This window comes from Phragmites australis, chromosome 4 (assembly GCF_958298935.1).
Source record: "Phragmites australis chromosome 4, lpPhrAust1.1, whole genome shotgun sequence".
Classification (NCBI taxonomy): Eukaryota; Viridiplantae; Streptophyta; class Magnoliopsida; order Poales; family Poaceae; genus Phragmites; species Phragmites australis.
The window spans coordinates 44,655,045-44,676,538 of record NC_084924.1 but is presented as its reverse complement, the minus strand read 5'-3'; the positions used below and the strand labels follow the sequence as shown (position 1 = coordinate 44,676,538).

The following is a 21,494-nucleotide window of genomic DNA, read 5'->3' as shown; positions in this document are numbered from 1 at the left end:
GTTTTCATCGGAAAGATATAAAAAAAGAAATAGGCAAACATACTAGCTATAGACGATGATTTGTCAACACTTGCCATGTTCATTTTTTAATGAAAATGGCTTGTCAGGTACACCAACGAGGTGATTTCTTGTTGTGTATATGGATTGTCTCGTCAGATAGAGTTCACACGTTGAAGGGAGATGGACAAAGACGTGTGCTCAATAGTTCAATTGCGTGAAATGGTGATCAAGACTGCTAAATAAACATCAGAGAATGATGTCTCTTGAGGTGGGACATGTTACATACGTATATAGAGTAGGACTTTACTCTAATGCTCGACACTTGTTCTTCAGCTCTGATTATACTACTATCAGATAGCATGCCATAGCCTTGTAACTAAGCTAAAGATGATCAAGTGGGTCAGATCAACACGGGGCACGGTTGTTTTGGTCTGATCCAGGTACAGTATGGCACGACGGCTAACGGGTTAGGCCGACACGGCACGACGACTTGGATCGTGTCTAGGTCGGAGTCGCGGCACGATGGGCTGGCACGATACGGTACGATCCGTTTAACTGTTCATATTTTTTTAATGTTTTATATAATTTATTTAGATCTAATATTATATATGATATGTGGTGCAATAGTAGTGTGTTTGACTCCTAAGTATAAGGTTAGGTGTTTGATTCCGAGTGAAAGCAACTTTTTGTGATTTTTTCTAATTTTTTGTGGGCTGACAGGCAAAAAAAGTCATCAGACCTACCATGCCACGGGTCGGCACAGCACGGCCCGATCTTAAATGGGTCGTGCCTGGGCTAGAGACGCGATACGTGGACCGGCACGGCATAACCCATTTAGCTAACGTGCCTAAACGAGCCGTGCCTCAATGGGCCCATGTCGAGCCGGGCCGAACCGGACCACCCATTTAGTCATCTTTAGACTAAGCTACTACTTACATTGCCTCGAGAAGAGGATGACTTTAGATAGAGAAATGTCTACAAGGTACTAAAAGAGTATTGTTTGGTCTATAAGACACCGTAGCGAATAAAATATTCATTACATATATACCCTGCTATCCTGTCGTGTTTACAGCATCTGCGTTGTATGGTAGTACAACTTATCATCTAAACTACTCTATAACATATATATTGGGGTAATTTACTAGGTATCATCATAAAAATTGTAAAAGTTAAAAAATATCATTAGTGTGAGGATGACATGTGGATCCTAGGTCCATATGTCATCCTCACGGCCGACGATATTTTCCAATATAAGCACTTTTGCGATGTTATTCATCTAATTTTGCCTATATTAAAGGGTTACGAATTTGGGGCCTCTTATGGGTCTGATTCCTGTAGCTATTGTAACAGTGGTGTAACAGTGACTCTCGCTTGTGTATACTGCTATTTTTAGCGCTGCGCTAAAAGTAGCTATTTAATACCCTAACAACCCAACCCCGTGAACCGGTCCCGCACCCGTAAAAACATCTCGTAACCGTAATTTCCAATTTATCGATACCATAAAATGCGTATGACCGTAAAAACTATTCCACAACCGTAAATTCTAATTTATCGAGACCATAAAATGCATATATTTAACACCCCAACAAAACAACCCCGTCAACCAGTCCCACACCCGTAAAAAAATATCCCACAACCGTAAATTCCAATTTATCGAGACCGTAAAATGCGTATGACCGTAAAAACGACTCTTGACAATAAAAACTACACAATTTTTATTGTCAAGAGTCATTTTTGTGATTACAGAAGCCAATTTTTAATGGTTGCGGCATGGTTTTTACAGTCATACGTATTTTACGATCTCGATAAATTGGAATTTACGGTTGCGAAATGGTATTTATGGTTATACGCATTTTACGGTTTTGATAAATTGGAATTTACGGTTGCGGAATGGTTTTTATGGTCATATGCATTTTATGGTCTCGATAAATTGGAATTTAAAGTTACGGGATGTTTTTTATGGGTGCAGAACAGGTTGGTAGGGTTGGGGTGTTAGATAGCTATTTTTAGCGTAGGGAGTAGAATAGAGTATATATATATATATATATATATATATATATATATATATATATATATATATATATATATGTATATTTACACATATAATATATTTTTATTTTTGAAAAATTCTAGAAAAATGTCGAATGGAATATTAGTTATATTGATCAATTGGTTGAAATAATCGAAAATACAAAGAAAAATATCTAAAACTCAAAAAAAATGTGAATCAAATTTTATTAGGTTTGTATTACTGTCGTCTGCATGTTAAAATTATATACATATATGAAAGTACTACTGTTTTCCTTATAATTAAGTGAATGCGCTAAATATTGATAAATTCATAAATAAATTTTGACATGTCTAAATTTGGTGAATCCAATTTTTTTAACTTTTTTTATCATGCACTATGAAAAAAATGGATGCGGCGTAGACACCCCCAATCAACCTGGTATAGTATGAGTTTCCTAGATTATTCAGCACCTAAGAGAAGACCCTGTCATATAAACTTAAAAAGTAGCAGCCGGATCATTTTGTCACAGAGATGGGAGGGAAATCCCCAGATGAGACTGCAAAATGATTGACCAGGTCAACCTCGAACCTTCCGGGCACACGCCAACCTCTCCCAACAACCGTGCTCCCCGTGTTGCCATTACATATAGCACCTCGGCCCTTTCCCTCCCTCACCAGTTGCAGCTGCTTCAAGCCTTCACCTCCCGTTGCATTCGCACCTCGAATCATCTGAGCACGAAACGAAGCAAGGCTCCAGTTGCTCAAACTACTACTACTAGTAGCCATGGCGCGGTCGGCGGGCCACTCGGCGTGGCTCCTCCTCTTCGGGGCCGTGCTGCTCTTCGCGTCAGCCGCGACGGCGCAGGACTGCCTGTCCGCGACGTTCAGCTCCGGCCGGACCTTCGGGCGGTGCAACTTCTTCCCTGTGCTCGGCGCCAGCCTGCACTGGACGTACCACCCGGAGAACGGAACCGCCGACGTCGCGTTCCGCGCGCCGTCGGGCACCAACGGCTGGGTCGGGTGGGGCATCAACCCCGACCGCGCCAACAGCATGCCAGGCAGCAGCGTCTTCATCGCCTCGCAGGACGGCAACGGCGTTGTGTCCGTCCTCATGACCAACCTGGAGAGCACGGCGCCCAGCCTGACCAACGGGAGCCTCAAGTTCGACGTGCCCGTCGCGCCCAGCGCCGAGTACTCGGGCGGAGCCTACACCATCTTCGCGACGATTGCGCTGCCGGGGAACAACACGAACCAGAACACGGTGTGGCAGGCAGGGCCGCTCAGCGGCGGGGCCATATCGCGGCACCCGACATCGGGGCCAAACTTGCTGAGCACCCAGAGGCTGGACTTCCTCTCCGGGGCGAGCGCCGGGGCGTCCAACTCCAGGCTGCACCGCCGTAATGTGAGTTACTCTTCTTCTCCCCCTCCAGCTTGATTCCAATAGAAAACATTTTGCTTGTTCTTTGCTTGAAAGAATCGATTGGCTCGTCTCGTTGTGGAATGTTAGATGTTAGGTGAGTTAGGATAAGTGGTCAAGTAGACACGGCGACTCTGAGTTGATTAAGATGTCAGGATCAATGATTTCCGCTGACTCGGAGGTGACTGAAATTGTGAGAGCTGCTCGACTGATCTGTTTGGACGTGGCATATAATATCTGCCAAATGGTTTACTTTGACGCTCTAGGTCTATGAAAAACACGATATGCTTGCTTCACCAACCGGATAGGTGTGGAATTAAAAACACGATAATCTCTCCTATATAAAACACAAGTTAGATCTCGGATCACATCTTTTTCTATTCTCCTCTTATATAATAAATCTCTTTAAAATTCAAATAATTTACTCACTTTTGATATTTACCTTTGTCCTTCAACTTCTCTGTCTTACTACCGGTTACGGATATGAGATTGATTTTACTAATATAAATAAATAAATAAATTAGGAGAAAATTAGTGGATGATCTCTTCCTTTTTTCGGATCTAATCTGAAATCAAATTACAGCATCGCTCCTGAAGTATTTGTTCGACAACGCTTTTATGACATATTCATATCTTTATACTTAGTTTGTATCTAATGTTACCATATTCAATATTTATATTTTTATTGTAATACACAGACACCTTGCTATCATATATACATGCTGCCAGTTCAAATGACGATGAGAGTTGTTGAACGGACCTAATCACCTCAAAAGTTCATGTCAAATTTCTTGCTTTTGATGTAACACAGATTTGCCAACTCTAACTTCACACGTTCGCAAATGTACAGACCCACGGAGTGCTGAATGCGGTGAGCTGGGGCATCCTGATCCCCCTTGGCGCCATCATTGCGCGCTACCTGCGCGTCTTCGAGTCCGCCGACCCGGCATGGTTCTACCTCCACATCGCCTGCCAGTGCACCGGCTACGTCCTCGGCGTCGCTGGCTGGGGCCTCGGCCTCAAGCTCGGCAGCGAGTCCATTGGTACCACCTACCAGCCCCACCGCAACATCGGCATTGCCATCTTCTGCCTCGCCACTCTCCAGGTCTGTACTTTGCACACACACACTCCCCTTAACACCTGCTACTGTTACATTGCCGCGGCAGAGGCTGACTGCAGAGCTCGCCGTCTCTTTTCATGTTCAGGTGTTCGCGTTGCTGCTGAGGCCTGACAAGAAGAACAAGTACAGGTTCTACTGGAACATTTACCACCACTCCGTTGGGTACTCCGTGATCATCTTGAGCGCCATCAACATCTTCAAGGGGCTCAACATCCTGAAGCCGGGCAGCGGCTATAGGACGGCTTACATCGTCGTCCTGGCGACGCTCGGCGGCATCGCCCTCTGCCTCGAGCCCATCACGTGGCTGATCGTCCTCCGGAGGCGCAAGCGCGACGCCGACAAGTCGCCGGCCCGCGGCGCCAACGACGCCGGCTGGCAGCAGGGTGTATAACGACCAGATTTCCGTGTGCATCGCACAGTCCGTGTGTGTGCTAGTTTTGCTGCGAGCGATGTGACGTTGTTCTGAGATATTGTTGTATCTTTCTTGTTACTGCTTCTGTAGAATACGTCATTTTTTTCTTTCTTCTATTCTACGGCTCTATGATGGCATTTGCACAAATATTTTGTTCTGATCATTGATGTATGGTTACTTTTTATTTATATGCATAGTGTATGGTTTCGATCAGATGACCGCTTTCTTATTGCTGAAGTTAAATTGACTGATTGGTATCGTTTCAATTTTTGTTTTGACTGATCGATACATTATATGATTGCTGTCACCGCGGCAAAAATGACTGAACTGTAGTTTTCGGCCAACTCCATCAGGCTCCAGCTATTGGAAATTTGGTCATATACCCACCAGAAGACGTGAAAACAACAGGGGGAGTTTTCTAGATGGATATCATCACGCAGCGAAAATTAGAGCCTATCTTCTTTGTCCTTTACTATTTGACGACATTGTAGCATACATAGAGGGGAGATATGAAAACATTGGTGAAAGATGCACTCAAGACAAGATTCTGAAAATGACCCTTTGGTTAAGTTTTAGCGCGTCACAGGATGGCTGAAAACGAAATACTCTGTATATCTAGAGATAATATGTAGGACTTCAGGCACCAATATATTCCTTGAATTAGGAAAAAGAAATTGAGACAATAACGAATCCAAATAAATCTCTTATTGACGGAGAAAGAGAGGAAAAGATTTGCATCGCTTACTTTGGTGGGTCCACGTTGTAAATGGTGTGCATATTAATTAGATATTCCCTTTCTATAACAAATATTTCAGTCGTAAGTGTAAGAATCGTATGGCAAATACAATTGTATTTCATCAATAGGCACTAAAGTTATATAGCGAATGCAATTGCACTTTCAAATCCAAACGTGTGATTGTGCATATAATGCCGGCCGTTAGTTGGAAACAAAAATGTGATTGCTTAATGCCTAGAGCCCAACGTTGAGTAGCACAACTTTCACCTACTAGTTCCCTGAAGACATTATTTTTTATACGATTTTTCAACAACTAGATAAATCGAAACTGGACGGCTAGGATACCCTAGGTGCCGGGTCTTTTTTTTTACCAGTATTTATTTTGGTTTTAATCATAAAAAATGCCTATGGCCTCTCAGGGGACAGTTGCAGACTTGCAGCTGATGAGTTGCGAAGGTTGACACGCCAGCGTAGGATCAATCTGCCAATGCATTTCAGTCCTACAGATAATTCCTCGTGTGTTATCAAAAGATTATGAAATCCTCAATTCAACACTAAAAAATTCTTGTTCCACATATGATATTACTTGAAATTTTCCTTTTCCCTATGTAACATTGTCGTCATAATGGAGCTAATGATAGTGGCACACATGAATAGGGTCGGTAATGGGACAGGTTGCGTTGAGGTCCCGTGGGTTTTACACCCGACGGGGACAGGGTCAAGGTTGGGTTTTCGCCTGTGGGGTTCGCAGGTTGGGGTCCCGATTTTGGGTTGGGTCGGGGACGGAGGTAGATGCTCACCCATGAGCCTCGGTGGGCGCTTGAAAAAACCACGCCAACGGTCTCCGAACACAGGCCGTCGTCCCCGGCCTGGCCATGCCTGCCATTTCCTGGCCACCAATGCACGCGTGACCATGCCAGCCGCTCGCCCATCACCTCCCACCTGCCTCCCGTCATGGCTCGCTTCCTACCACCTACCCTGCGTTCGCCTCCTAACCACTGCTCACCTGCCGCCATCCGCCCCGTGTGCGCAGCCCACGCTGCGCCCACTTCCCAGTCGTCGCCTGCGCCGACACTCCCGCCCTCGCACCCGTGGATCCTCGTACGAGTTTTGGGTCCCCATTGGGTTTGGGGTGAGGATATTTTTGTACCCTTTAGGCAAATCGGGGCCAGATCCGATTTCAGCCCGCTGCACCCGACCTGGACCCACCCCATTATCCGGTCTATATATATGAAGAAAAAATTAGTTTTTTTATTTTTTATGTGTCATTAGAATTAACGCTGTTATGACAGCAGTGGTATATATGATAAGAATAAATTTAAGTAGTACCAGGGACGATAACTTTTTAAGTAGCAGATTGAGAATTTTGATAATTTTGAATGGCATACAGGAATCGTCTCTCGGTGGAAACAGTCGTCCGCGTTCCGCGTATGGCGTATGCAAGCATGACTCTCTAGTGACGTAGACTACTTAACACAGGCCTAGGCGTCTGCGCCCGGTCGGCGCTGCGGAACGGGGCCCAGGAACTAATTGGGTCATGGAGATGGGCATGCCGCCCGTGTTCCATGCCGGTGGAGCTCCGCTAGACAGTTGAACAGGCCTTGGCGCATTGGCAAATGGCACGGGTCTGCACCGGACTACCGGATGGTGCGTGTGGGCCTGCAGAAAATATGCTGGAGCCGCAGGTGGCGGTACCTTTTTTAGAATTTTTTGAATATATTTTTTCCAAATATTTCAAGATTATGTTTGAACAGCGAGAACGGGATAGATCAAATCTTGAAATATTTGAGAAAAAATATATTAAAAAATTCTAAAAAAGTACCAGCGAGAATAAGATCTCGTCCGTTGAACGGATGAGATTTTGTGAGCCTCGGCTACCAGCGAATTTAATAACCGAAGAGATGAAGATCTCGCTCGTTCAGCGGGTGAGAATTTGATCTTACTCGTTGAACATGCGAGACCTGTAAGGCTGCGACGCCGCGTGGGCCTACCTAAAAGGTCTCGTCGTTCAGCGGGCGAGATCTTTTTAGTATTTAGGTTGGCACGGTCGGCCCTGCCGACGTCAGCATCTTATTTCATTCATATTCAGCCAAGATAAGTGGAGAGGAGAAGAGAGGAGAGGACAAGGAGGGGAGGGTAGGGGGAGGGAGATTTGTGCGGCGAAATCCTACTGGAATAAAGAGGTAAATTTTTTCTTATTTTTTTAATAAACCCGGTAAGATAGCAACTAGTGCTAAGTTTTGACATAGGTTAAATGTTAGATCTAGATCTTGTTTTACAAATCTGTTAAGATAGCCACTAGACATAAGTTAAAATATAGATATAGTTTTAGAATTATGGTTAGATATAGTTCAGCAATTAGATCATGTTTATACGTATATTTTAGCAATTAGATGTAGTATTTAGACATATGTTAGGTATTAGATGTATGATTTAGATATAGTGTAGTCATAATTGATATGATATATGTAGGATTTATATGTGTTTGATGTAGCGAATCGGGAATATGTTGTTGCAGTATAGATTACATGTTAGGCTACGCTTGTAATGAATTTTGCATTGTAGATGTAGTTTAACATGATTCTTTTTGTTCTGTCGCAATAATGTCATAGTTTTTGTTGATGGTTGTCAGGTATGTCGGATATGTGACAGTTTAGGATTTTTTACGGGATAGTGAAGTCTTATATGGTCCGAAAGGGGTAGTACTTTCTGTATTTAAGTCAATGGACAAGTGTATATCCAGACCAATACACAAAAGTGTCGGACACTTGTATATCTGCTTGATGCGGGGTTTCAAAATAGACCCGAGGTTCAAGAGATGACCATTAGCATTGTGGATAACCGTTTTAGAGAATGTGTGTACTGGGAGATGTTCCTGCTATGAGAAGATGAAGTGTGGAAGAGGTTCATGCAGGATGTTGTGCATAGAGGTTGGCCTCCTATGTTGCTTGTGCAATGAAAGAATAAGGATGCAGTTGGGGAGATAAAGGGTGAAGGGTACGTGAAGGAGGAGGGTGATGAGGAAGAGTATGATGAAGATGTCGATTCGGATGGTGCACATTCATCGGATTATCCGACTGAACCGACCGATGAGGCAGACGAGGGGAAACGAATCCCTTCTCTAATTGAATAGATGGAGTTGGATGATCTTCAGGCTGATGAAACTCCTGAATATGACATCTCGGATAATGTGGACGATGCTCCGGTTCTCATGGACTGGAACAATCCAAACTTCAACAATCTTATGGTGAATGAGGAGAATCAAGTGGCCTGGGAATATAAGCGGAATGAGGTGACCAAAGGTGCTAGGTATCCTACCAGTCAGGCCATGAAGGATGCTGTGATTCAATGGACGACCTCACTTTGACGGTAGTTTTATGTTATCAAGTCAAGCAAGAAGTAATATGATGTGATGTGCGCGAATGAGGGTTGCCCATGGCGGGTGCACGGCTTCAAGGGAAAGTAGGTTGACTATTGGGAGGTGTCAATTATGGTCGACCATACTTGCATGATGGACGAACTTGAGCCTAGCCACAGGAACATCACCTCAGCCTTTGCCGCTAATATGATATACGCATAGATTGTGAACAACCTGAACTACAAACCAGAGTCCATAATTAGGTAAATTGAGGAGAAGTATAAGTACACTATCAGCTACAACAAGGCATGGAGGGCGAAGAGGAAGGCAATTGAGATGAGGTTTGGGACCTACGAAGTGTCATATGATAATCTTCTGCATTTGCTATAGACCATTTCTCGAAGGAACCCGAGGAAGTATTACAATATTGATAAGTACACATTATTGTCCAAACCTGACAAGTACGTCCTGAAGCGATGTTTCTTCGCAATAGGGGCATGTATCAAAGCTTTCAAGTATTGTCGACCTATCATGCACATTGACGACACTTTCCTTACCGGCAAGTTCACGGGACAGATCTTGAGTGCTATTGGGGTTGATGGGAATAATCAAGTTCTACCATTGGCCTTTGCATTTGTGGAGTGTGAGAACAACAACAGTTGGTATTGGTTCCTGTACCGTGTAAAGATGATAATTGTTGGTGCCCGACCGAACATGTGCATTATATATGACTGGCATGTAGGGATGCTTAAGGCAATTGTGGAGTTGCAAAATGGAACGGATGATGGCTTGATTGGACCTATGTGGCCAGATCTGCAGAGTAGGTGGTGCATGAGACATTTAGGTGCAAATTTCTTCCGCTAATTCAAGAACAAGAACCTCATGAACATGTTTAAGAGGCTGTGCAATCAAAACCAGCAGCCGAAGTTTGATGCTCTTTGGAAGACACTGGATGAGCTAATGAAGAAGCAAACATAGAAGCGTGCAGGGAGGCCCGTGACGGGACCGGAGGACATACCAGTACCTCTTGCGTCCCTGCCAAATGATAATAAAGCTGACATCACGCGGAGAAATGGCTCATCTATTAGGTCATTTAGCGAGTGGATTGAGAATGAGCCTAAGGAGAAGTGGGCTCTTCTCTACGACACAAATGGGGCTAGGTACGACATTATGACTATAAATTTAGCAGAGGTTTACAAATGAGTGATGAAATGTGTGAGGGGGTTGTCGCTGGTGGGGATTGTAGAGTTTATACTTCAAGGGACATGCAAGTATTTTAGGGACCGCTATGTAGTAGCGCACACGATACTGAATAATGCTAGTATGATTTATGGGACGAAGATGACTAAGTACATGGAAGAAAAGCCAGAGAAGGCAAAGATGCATCGGATAAAGATCATGGGAACTGCACAACACAAATACAAAATTTCATGCAGGGACAAAGGAAGGAGAGGGGGCAAGCGTGAGAAAGTTATCCACGAGTGCACCATCTTCAATGACAGGTGTGTTTGCACCTGCTATAAGCCAATGCTACTGCATAAGCTATGCTCCCATGTGATTGCTGCATGTGCTGTAACGGGGATGAGGACTCAGAATTACGTCTCTGACTAGTTCAAGAAGGAAGCTCTGTTCGAAATCTGGAACTATGAGGTCTATGGTTTCAGGATTTATGGTTCTTTCACGAAGGAACCTAGGCCTGATGCTGTGTTCATACCTGATCCCGACAAGATGAAGCAGAAGAAGGGGCAGTGCAGGACTACGAGGCTCCGTAATGACATGGATAAAGCAGAAACTGGACGTCGTGTGAAATGGTGTAGCAAGTGCAATGGAACAAGTCACACTTTACACGATTCCTCATTTACTTCAATGGTTAGTTACAAAATTGTGAACCAAAATGAAGTTTTTCTTTGCAGAGAGACATATTGCGCCAGATTTATGCAGAGACACATGCATCGAAACTGTGGCTCGATAGTGGCGATGAGGCCCCCAGGGCCGAGATGAGCGTGGCATTTGGCCAGATTATCCAGAATGTGGCCAAGGCCTTCAGATCGATGAGCTCCAGTTCATCCTCAGACCTTACAACGAGACCACGAGCATTGGCTCAGATCCCGGCACGACCATTTGGCACCTTCACCGGGCCACCGCACCGACCAGTAGTTCTGACCTTCGCCATCGAGCCATCGAGGATGTCTTCGACACCGACTTCCTCTTTGACCCCCCCCCCCAATGGCGAGACAGTCTTTCACTGGGGCTGGTCACCCCCACTACAGTGGCACATTACCTCGGCTTTCGTTCTCCGACGCTAGTGACCCCTACTACGGTGTCACATCGTCTAGGCCACCCACCATCGGTGCCGATGACCACTTCAACGCCAACAGCGGTGCGACGCACCCTTCATTTGTGGACCCTGGTCCTTCAAGCTCTCGCTCTTCCAGCGCAGGTACGACACTCACTTCATGCATGCCTTATTGTTACATATGTCACAGTTTACCAGTGCTAACATGTTTTCTTTGTTGTTTCATGTACAAAGATCAACGATCTCCGGGAAGTAGAGGCACAAGGTAGCTAGATGGAGCTGCTTAGCAGGGACGTTAGTCAGTTCCCTGGGTACGACTTCATCTTCAGACAGATTGATGATCTCGGTACGTTGCAAGCTACTGGGCATGCCACTCCCAGGGACTCAACCCTCCCAGGACGAGTACACCACTCCACCGCTAGCTGGCCAACCTGAGCCACCGCTCGTTCCATCGGACTGCCTAACATACTCAGCTTACGAGGTGCGAGCAAGGAGGCATAGAGTCCCCAGGACAGATGCGACTAGGGGCCTCATCCCTAAGAGGGGACGTAACCTGTAGGATTCTATGTCATTGTTAGTTTCATGGTGTTATGTATGTGTACTCCGTGCTATCATTTTACGTGTACTCCGTGCTAGTATTTATATTATGTGGTTGTCATATCATGTTGGATGTTTATGTTGGATCTTTATTATCAGCCATATTTTTATTAACGGTGTTCTCGATCCATCCCAAAGCATAGCATAGTGCAGTCATATCCCCTTTCAAATTGTTCACTTGCAACTTCCTAATAAAAACCCTTCGCATAAAAAACTCCTATTACTATAACACTTGCAACTACAATAAAACATTATATGATGAGGTACAATTTATTCAATTATGAACAACACGGTATAAGAAAACAAATAACTGAGACATGTAATAACAATGAACATACATTAATGTGCTCCTCGTACTGTTGAGGGTGCATAAATATGGTGTGTGCTCGCTTGCTAAAACACTTTGTTATGTCGGTAAGTTTGCACACCCTGATATATCTCTGGTGGCGCTCTAACAAGTGAGTCTTTAGGTCCATGGAGGTCATAGAGTTTATCATTCGCCGTCATTCATCTGTGGTGAAACAGGGACAATGGGTCATGGTCTGCCATTTCGACAGTACTTTGTTCAGGTTCTCCTCCTTGAACACATCGTCACCTTTTGTCTGGGTCTCCCGCATAGTCTGTAGGGCTATCATTGAGAATTTAGATGTCCACAAGAAATGTCTACTTGAGGAGGCAACCATGGTGTGGTATTAAGTATCAGATAATAGTGGTTTTTTGGAAAATTGTGATGTCATGACCTTCTTGTTGTCTCGGCCTCGCATTTTATAAGTAGGGACCACTAGTGTATGGACCAAGCGTAGGTATGTAATTTGGATATAGTGCATGCATTGGATGCCTTCCTGTAGCGAGCGACCACTAGACTCTGAATAGTCAGCATCATGCGGTCACATCACACTAAAAAGGTAGCAGCGAGAGGTTACATCAATCTGAAACTCTGACAACGAGGGGTCGCATTTCCCTGAAAAGGTGGTAGCGAGAGGTGACTTCAATTTGAGAAGTTGGTAGCGTGATGTCACATGGGATTAAGAATTATAGTAATGACATTGTAAGTAGTAACGTCTGAACATGCAATACATAGAAAATAGATATGTACGAATATGTAAGACTAGACGTGTCATATATACCCTTCGTCACGTAGCTGATGAAGGCAGATCATCGGAGGGAGATAGGAATATGTGGGGTAAAAAGGTATGTACAATAATGACCGGTGATAATTCATTCGAGTATGATTACATAATATAGTAACATTGTCATACGACACACATGTCGGAAAGTTATAATTTGATGTTCGTGATGTGAGAACTAAGTTGTATTAGTTGTGTATTATTAATGTTCCTGATGTAAGGACTATGCGATAATTTATGCGTAATAGTTGTGTTTGATATTTTTAATTTTTAATACGTTTCCGTATTGTTGGCTGGGATTTATCATTTTACCAATACGTTTTTTCTTTCATAGGATTCTATGCCTTCCATGTAGAGACAACAATAACTCCCTGCAAAACTTTTGCAGAATAAAATGACCATACCAAGCAACAGCTTTCACAATAAATCTCTGCCAAGCATCAATGATACAACCTTTTCAGCTTTCACAGGAAATTTCATGCTCTAGCCCTAGCCATACCCATGCACTTACTACATGCACCAGCCCCTAGCTACTATAAATAACCCCACTCTAAACCATAGATAGACCACTACTTCCTCAGCTCTCTCAACTGCAATGTCTTCCTCAGCTCCACCAAACCCACCGAAGAAACATTAGGGGATTTTCATCCCCAAGGGTCAATCCACCGATGTGCTTCCATGATGACCCTTGTAGGCTTCACGAGTCTTAGGACATCTGCTACAGCTATGGCAAAACGCTTCTTCATGTGTGCCAACTACCAATACGATCCACCTCAATATTGACCATATGAGTACCCACCGGTATAACGACATAGATCACTCATGTGCCACTTTACATATGGTTTCATGCAATATCTTACTAATCTTCCCTCTTACTTTATTTGTCTATTCTCCTTCACCTATCTGTAACTTCATGGAATGGATGGACATGGAGCAAAATGAGCACCAAAAGCGGTGGTTGACATGGAGATGTGATAGAGGAGGGAAGCTTATGAACGTCAGAAGTACGAGCAACAGCAGGAGGAACTAAGGCTGAAACGTCAAGAGGAGGAGCGCATGAGGAAGGCAGCGGAGGAGTGAGCCACGACTGAAGCACGCGAAGCAAAGAGGGAAAGGAAGTGGGAGATGTCCCGTCACGCTAAGGCGGAGAGCCCCGATATGCTGAGAAAGGGCAAATATCCTAGGTGCACTCAGTAGAGAGTATCTATTGTATCCTGACATATTTTTATTCCCTAAAGCATGTTAGGTTTAACAGTGGTACGCTATTATGTTAGTCTTTATGCGTATCATATATGTCAACATTTGTTGTCATTTTTTTATGATTAGTGTCCATTCGCACAGCGACAAAAAAACCCATATCCAATGTAATGTTTATCAGCGTATGTGAACCTTGTGCTGGGTTATATGATAGTTATGCTTCATAACTATTATTGTTCGACAAATTAGATTTTGTATTCTCACAAAGTCACTTCATAAAAAAAATCCACACACTTTTATACCAACTAAATAAACAAATATCGACAAAATGACATCCAACTAAAATTAAAGATAGAATGAACCGTTTGGATAACTGTATGTACAGCTACCATTTTTTACCGAATGAATGTGCAATATTTTTCTATTTACCGAATACAAAATCTATATTAAAAAACAAATTATATATATATATATAATGTAATTGAATTAAATCGAATATGTTGCCCGGTAGGTGGACGATACAAATAAATATGTCGCTCGTTGTATGGGCAAAATGAATGTATCGTCTATTCAACGGGTGAGATCAAGTTCTCATCCGCTAAAAGAGCGAGACATTTCTCTCTCCGGTAATTAAATTCGCTAGGAGCCGGGGCCCACAAAGTCTCGCTCGAGATCTTGTTCTCATCCGTTAAACGGATGACGGTAGGATAGATCTTATTATTTTTTAAACGGGCATGTAATCTTAATATATATATATATATATATATATATATATATATATATATATATATATATATATATATTACGTTTGGGAAGTGCTATGATTTGGGCCCTCCGAAAAAAGTTGCTACGATTTGGAGCCTTTTATATTTTATGGTTTTTTTTTTATTTCTGAGATCACTTCTATGGGCTCTTCGCCTCTGTCATATGTACACGCCCAGTTGAAGATCAACGGTCACGGCCCACGGCTCACATGGTACTAATTGGTCCAAGAACAAACTCTAGATTATGGCCTAAACTTTGGTGCTCTGGCCACCTTTAACCCTTAGCTAGGAAACTAGTACTAGATGCTAACCAACCATTATTGCATCAAGTATGACAACGTCAGCACCTCAAATAATGTGACAACATCAGGAGCTACAGTTAACGTGTCTTATGGTCTAGTCTAACCAACCTCTGAACCCATGAAGGGTAAAGTAAAGGACCAAGACAAAATTCAGCCAACACCCCTGAAGGGGTTACCTTGAAGATCGTAATTCCAATTGGACGACACGTTCAAATTTCAAGTCCCTCCTCGACTCGAGAAACATGGTTTCAGTTTTTGCATAACCGCCTACATTTTTCTAGGTCTACACAACCACCTACATTCAATCGGTCCATTTCAGCAGGTTCAATGCTACATGTGCTGCATTGCAGTCCCATCCGGAGAAATTCTGGCACATGCCCACGAATCGAGTTCGGTGTAGGACCGTGGAAGGCTTCTAGATACGCTGGCGAGCGAGCGAGCCATTCCACCACGAGTCAAGCACCCAAGTTTGCGCTGGGTTTTCGCGCAACAGCGCGTTCTCGGTCAGCCGCGCTCACGCATTCTCGGTCAGGTCGAGCGCCGTTCCAATTGTGTGGAAACATGCCCCGGGTTGGACGGCGACTCGGGTTCCGGTCTCCTCTTCCATTCCCTCCTCTTTTCGCTCGAGGGGACACCTTTTTCTCGTCCGGAACCGCACGCGGCACCGCGGAGAGCGTGCCGATGCGTGCACGTACGGGGCATGGCTGGCCATCAACATCTTCAAGGGGCTCGGCATCAGTTCCATGCAAATCTCAATTGGAAAAGTCGCTCTCGCACCAGCGATGAGAAGGCGCATCTTGCATGGAAATTTGTCACCGCGGTTTGCTATTCAAGCGATATCTTGCTCGGATAGTAGTAGAGACGTCGCCGCCCGTTTGTACGAACAGATGGAATAACAAGGCTTCCTGTAACAAGGGACAGACAAGCCGCAACTTCCACTCACCAGACTCGGCTTTTGTCGACACTCGTCCTGAAAAGGGATCTCTCGCTACCCGCTTCTTCTTTTCCGCTGAATTTCGCAGTCGCTGCATCTCGTGTCCACTGGAACTTTTGCTACCGCCAAACCTGCTGTTCAGGTCTCATGTTTGTCAACTGTCATGGCTTGTCAGATTTAACTTTTCCAACTTTAGTCTTGGTAAGAAAACAAAACCTGGTTTAAAATGGTCCTGGTAAAAATGCGTAAAAGGGATGAAAACTTTTTTATAGTTACAGATAGTTTTCGAGTGAGACATGCGCGACGGGAACTACACGGATAACACAGGTAGACAAAATCAGATAGGGAACTCGCAGTCTGCAGGTCCCAAATGAACTTGCAACCTCCACTGGATGAGGTGTCGAGCCAACATGGCATGGACATTCGAACACTGCAGTTGCACTTGCATCCGCCAGTGACAACCTCAGTCGGCCAACTCCCACAGTCACTGTATGTCATGTAACAATCTTATCTTGTTCACGTGACTCCGTAGAAATTTTTGAGAACACATCTCATCTGAACTTCGACAGAACATGACCATATAGCTAGACTGAACTGAACACCACAAACTAGGGCTTGTTGTATATATAATTCGTTTGGTCTAGTATTGCACATGTCATTCCATTTGCAACCATTGTACGAACTAGTAGCAACTCAAGTCCCTTTGCATATCGTATATTCGTATCATCATTTTGAATTCATGGCTAGCTCGCACTACACGTACTGCGCTGCCTTCACTGCCTCTTCCACATTACCAGTACTACATGCATACGCTTGTCAAGAACTGAAACGCTTCTCTGAATAATGAATGCTTCACAGCTTGGACCACCACTCCACCATTTGCCAATTGCCATGCAACCCCTTCGTTTGCCTAAAAATAACAAGTTTCGCAATTGCAACTGATTTTCCAGGAAGTTCGTGTGTATGCAAGGTTGGATAGAGCCTGAATATTCATACACATTTGCAGGAACATGTACCAAAATGTATTCTTTTAGAATGCATATGTAGCTAAATCTATGGCCATACGAGTTCGCATCATTTGGGGGTTTCCTCCTTTCTTACCCCTGAGAATTAACTCATTTCCAAACCAAATTTGTGACTTTTGCTTAGTTTGATTATGCTCTATTGAGAAAATAAACAAATAGGCAAGGAATGCTCTTTTGCCGCAGAAAATAAACTAATTTATGACCGGTTGTAACGTTTCTTGTATAATCCTTACATGTCATCGGGTGTTGAGGTGTTGTAGACAATCACGTTGTAATGATTCTTCTCTTGATATAAAGATACGCAATTCTCATGCGTATTCTAGAAAAAAAAAAGTCAGAAGTATGAAATCTATAGTGGGCATTTCTCTTCTTTTTTAACAAAATGACTAATGAACATTTCATATCTAGGAAATGGTGACTATAACATATAAGCATGAAATTAGTCAACCACTAATCTAACAAGCAGTACCAACCTCAGGAAACTGAGACCAGACGATTTCTGAGCAGTTGCCGTAGCTTGATATATCTTAAACTTCAGTTGCTGTTAGTACAAGGATACTCATTTCTCTTACGTGTTTTTGGAATTTACCAGTTTGATTATAAAATGAAGCACCATCCTGAATTTTCATCTTATTCAGTTGGAAGAGCAAATGAAATGCTCTCGCAGATCAAAGATAAATACTGATGCTGACGAAACTGCAGGGCGTGTAGACCTGCGGAGAGTTCCCAACCAAGAAAAACTCTACATGGACGAAGAAAACATGCACACAGTGAAAACGAAATAACGAGGGATCAAATCTCCCTGCCTTGACTCTTCCATGACTCCAAACGTAGAACGTCCAAGTCCAACCAAACAACGCAACTGCATTTTTGTTATCCAAGGTGAAAACAAGTTTCCATTGCAAAAAAGGGTAAAAACAAGTTCATTTCATTTCTTTTATTTTTAACTGCTGTGACACATAAGTCCTCCTTTTCTCTGCTAATATTTATTTATATGTTCATTGCATCCGAACGTAAAACCCGGGCAGTGTGTTTCTGCACGTGCTAGTTGACGATAAGCGCTAGCTATCATGCATAGTGATATGATATCTAAACATATGCATGAAGAGCGAAACAAAGCAACTTCCAACAACCTATATATATTGTCATGCCGATTGTATTTATTTTTGCTGAGTTTAATAATTTGATATGTGTGATATCAAAGACTAACTGCTACAAGCATATATAAATGGAACAAGTACTCATTTCAGATTGATCAACAAGGAGAAAACATGCCCCAGAGGCCAGACAAGGTGGCGTGCATGACTTGACGGTTGATGATAGATAAAATAAAAGCTGAAGAAGTTGCAACATTGCAGCCATGCAAGTTTTAACGCATGCATGAGTACTTCTTGCGTGAATGTGCGAGCTGATCACAGATGAGTTGTTTGTTGACCATGTATGCATGTGCGAAAAGATATCACGCCAAACACTAAGTATCTTGTGTATAATATTCAATGAGTAGTACCTAGGGTACCCTAGTCGTGCCGTTACGTCATTGGACTTTCGTCGTCACCCATGCTCAGGAGGAATCCCGTCGGAGCACGGATGGCCGGCGGTTTGTCTTTAGTCGTCGAAATCAAGAACATGTAGAAATGTAGACTGGGAAAGAGAACTGGACTATATGACATAGGCAAAAGAGATAAAAATTGTAGGACCGAAAGTGGCGACTAGAGGTGGGTGAATAGGTGCCTCAACAATTTCTTGAGAAATAGATAGCCTTCTGCTAATTTTAATCACCCAACGCACCTCAAACCTTGAACGGAAGCAAAATACTTATAAAAACAAAGCAAGATGAAAATTTTCAAGGCAATATGACTCCATGGATGGAATATGAACCATAGGTTCGATTCAAAACCATTCTGTGTCTTTGTGCTAAAAAACTTGCAACTTTAAAGATGAACAAAACAAAGATGAGATTACTGGACAAGTAAACCCTCCAAGATGATAGTCTAGAGGCAAGAGAATTCAAGACTTCATCACATATGTATGTGTATGTAAATTATATACCTCTAGCATCAAGAAAAACAACTTCCCAAAGTGTTTAAATTTCAGCTCAAAATGAAAAACAAAAATCAACACAAAACACTAAGAGCTTGCAAACTTACAAGGAAACCAATAGAAGAAAACTAGAAAGAGGAGAATTCAAGCATATGTAAAAACTTAAACTTTATTACTTAAAGAAGTCAGCCCTATTTTAAGCAGATTACAAAGATTTATCTCTCAAAACTCTCACCCATTACAAAGGCTAAGTACCCATCTCCATCTCCTGTAAAACCCTAGCACAAGTCTCATATGGACGGCTCAAAGGGGGTGGCACCTTCACGACTTAGCTTCGCGATGATGCCACGTACACTCCATTCGTCCGCGGTTTTGTAGCCAAACCAGGAAACCAACTCGAACGCTTCTCAAAGCACGACTCTCGGCTGCTTGCTTTTACCTCAAGCAAGTCTTCCGATGTTGACGCGTGTCCTCCGTCTTACGATCTTAACCGTTGGCAAGTCTCTCTCACTCCCGATCCCTCAGGCCGACATGTCACTTGCATCAGCATCCCCTTCGCTTGAATTTTTTAGCACGCCGTCTTCATCCTTCACCTCATGCTTTGCTTGACTTCCACGTGTACAACTAGGATCACCCTTTGACTCCGCTCGGCCTCCTTGATCGTCTGGCACCAAGCCTCCCGCTTAGCCCTGATCACCCCGCCGTCGGCTGCCAAGTCGCATCCATCACCAGAACACCATAAAACAAGCAAACATGCATCTCCAGAACCATATAACTTCATCACATGTTAGTCCAAATCAAAATCTAGTTGAAAAAGATCAGATGTAACAAAAATGTGAACACCGGATGGTCCGAAGTTCACACCAGTGCAACACCAGACCATCCAGTGAGTACAATTCCATTAGGGCCTGGTTTGCATTCTTCTTCGAAAAAAATTAGTCCAGCGACCACATCCGGTGCTCACACTGCCAGCACCGGACCATCCGGTGCCTTCAACTTCTTCTCCGCACTGGAAAAAATTGCTCTCTGAAAAACATGCTCCGGTGAATCCTCCGGTGTTCAACCATGCTCATCACCGGACCATCCGGTGAATACATCTCCACTAGAACCCAGTTTGCAACCTCTCTGGAAATATTAGTCCGGTGCGCACCCATTGCCAACACTGGATCATCCGGCATATTCTTCTAATTCTGGTCCAAAAACTTTACTTCTGCAGCAGTTAGTCCAGCGCTCTCTAACCCAAGCACCAGACCATCCTGTGCTCAACTTCATTTTTGCCTCAAAACCAAAAATGTTCCAGCGCTCATATCTACCAAACAACGGACTATCCGGTGATGTCAAAAGACGCTCACACCGGACTATCCGGCGAGTGAAAATTGCCAGCACCCGAGACAAGAACTCCACTCTAATTTTGGTTAGCAACAAACATAAACCCAAGCAAAACAACAAACCAAATCAACACATGAGTCAATCACTCATCACACCAGATAAACTAAGGCACATCTTAACTTGGTTTCTCAATCTCCCACTTGATGAGTGCCTTGACAACATCAAAAAAACAAAGGAAGGTTTGAAGAATGCACAAGAAGCTCATCCAAGTGACCAAAAACTCGAGAAAGAGAAAGAACATATCACTTGGCATAAGAAGATTGCCAAAAGCTCGAAGAGAAGAAGAGACTAGCCAAAAAACAAATAAAAATGCAAAAATACAAAAGATGCTCTCCCTATGCATGCTCCCCTTGATGAATGCACATGTTACATTTTCTCCCCCTGAAAATCCTTGATGTCAACTGAGGGGGGTGAATAGTCATTTCTGAAAATTAAAACTCAGCAGCGGATTAAACAGTGTCCGGAGACTCCGGCCTGGTCCGGATACTCCGAGTTCACCCGGATTATCCGGACTATACAGGAACTCGAAAACAATGTAAGCTTAAGAAAATCTACTAGAGACTATGAGCTATCACACTATCTCTAAGATGGATATTTTCTACTTAACAATAAATGTACACTTAAATACTCGCAAGCAATAAAATTGAGGCAAATCCTCAAATAGCAATTTGAATGAATAACTTGCAAGAATTTAAATTGAGACAAGATTTAAATCCAAAGTTCGACCACCTTACAAAGAAGTGCCTATGTCTCCGTTGAGAATTTCACAA

General features: G+C 43.4%; 1 protein-coding gene across 1 annotated transcript; it reads left to right on the top strand.

Annotated features, from left to right (window-relative positions):
• The first annotated feature begins 2,672 nt into the window (after window positions 1-2,672).
• On the top strand, window positions 2,673-5,172 carry LOC133916734 (cytochrome b561 and DOMON domain-containing protein At4g12980-like). Its single transcript, XM_062360546.1, has 3 exons — window positions 2,673-3,412; window positions 4,278-4,532; window positions 4,633-5,172. Exons 1-3 carry the CDS (start codon window positions 2,795-2,797, stop codon window positions 4,936-4,938), a joined length of 1,179 nt encoding a protein of 392 aa, XP_062216530.1. The 5' UTR covers window positions 2,673-2,794; the 3' UTR covers window positions 4,939-5,172.
• The last annotated feature ends 16,322 nt before the right edge of the window (window positions 5,173-21,494 follow it).

Coding starts and splice junctions, on each gene's coding strand:
- LOC133916734 (XM_062360546.1), top strand. CDS start 2,795: ATGGCGCGGTCGGCGGGCCACTCGGCGTGGCTCCTCCTCTTCGGGGCC. Junction 3,413..4,277: donor CCAGGCTGCACCGCCGTAAT/GTGAGTTACTCT, acceptor GCAAATGTACAG/ACCCACGGAGTGCTGAATGC. Junction 4,533..4,632: donor TCTGCCTCGCCACTCTCCAG/GTCTGTACTTTG, acceptor TTTCATGTTCAG/GTGTTCGCGTTGCTGCTGAG.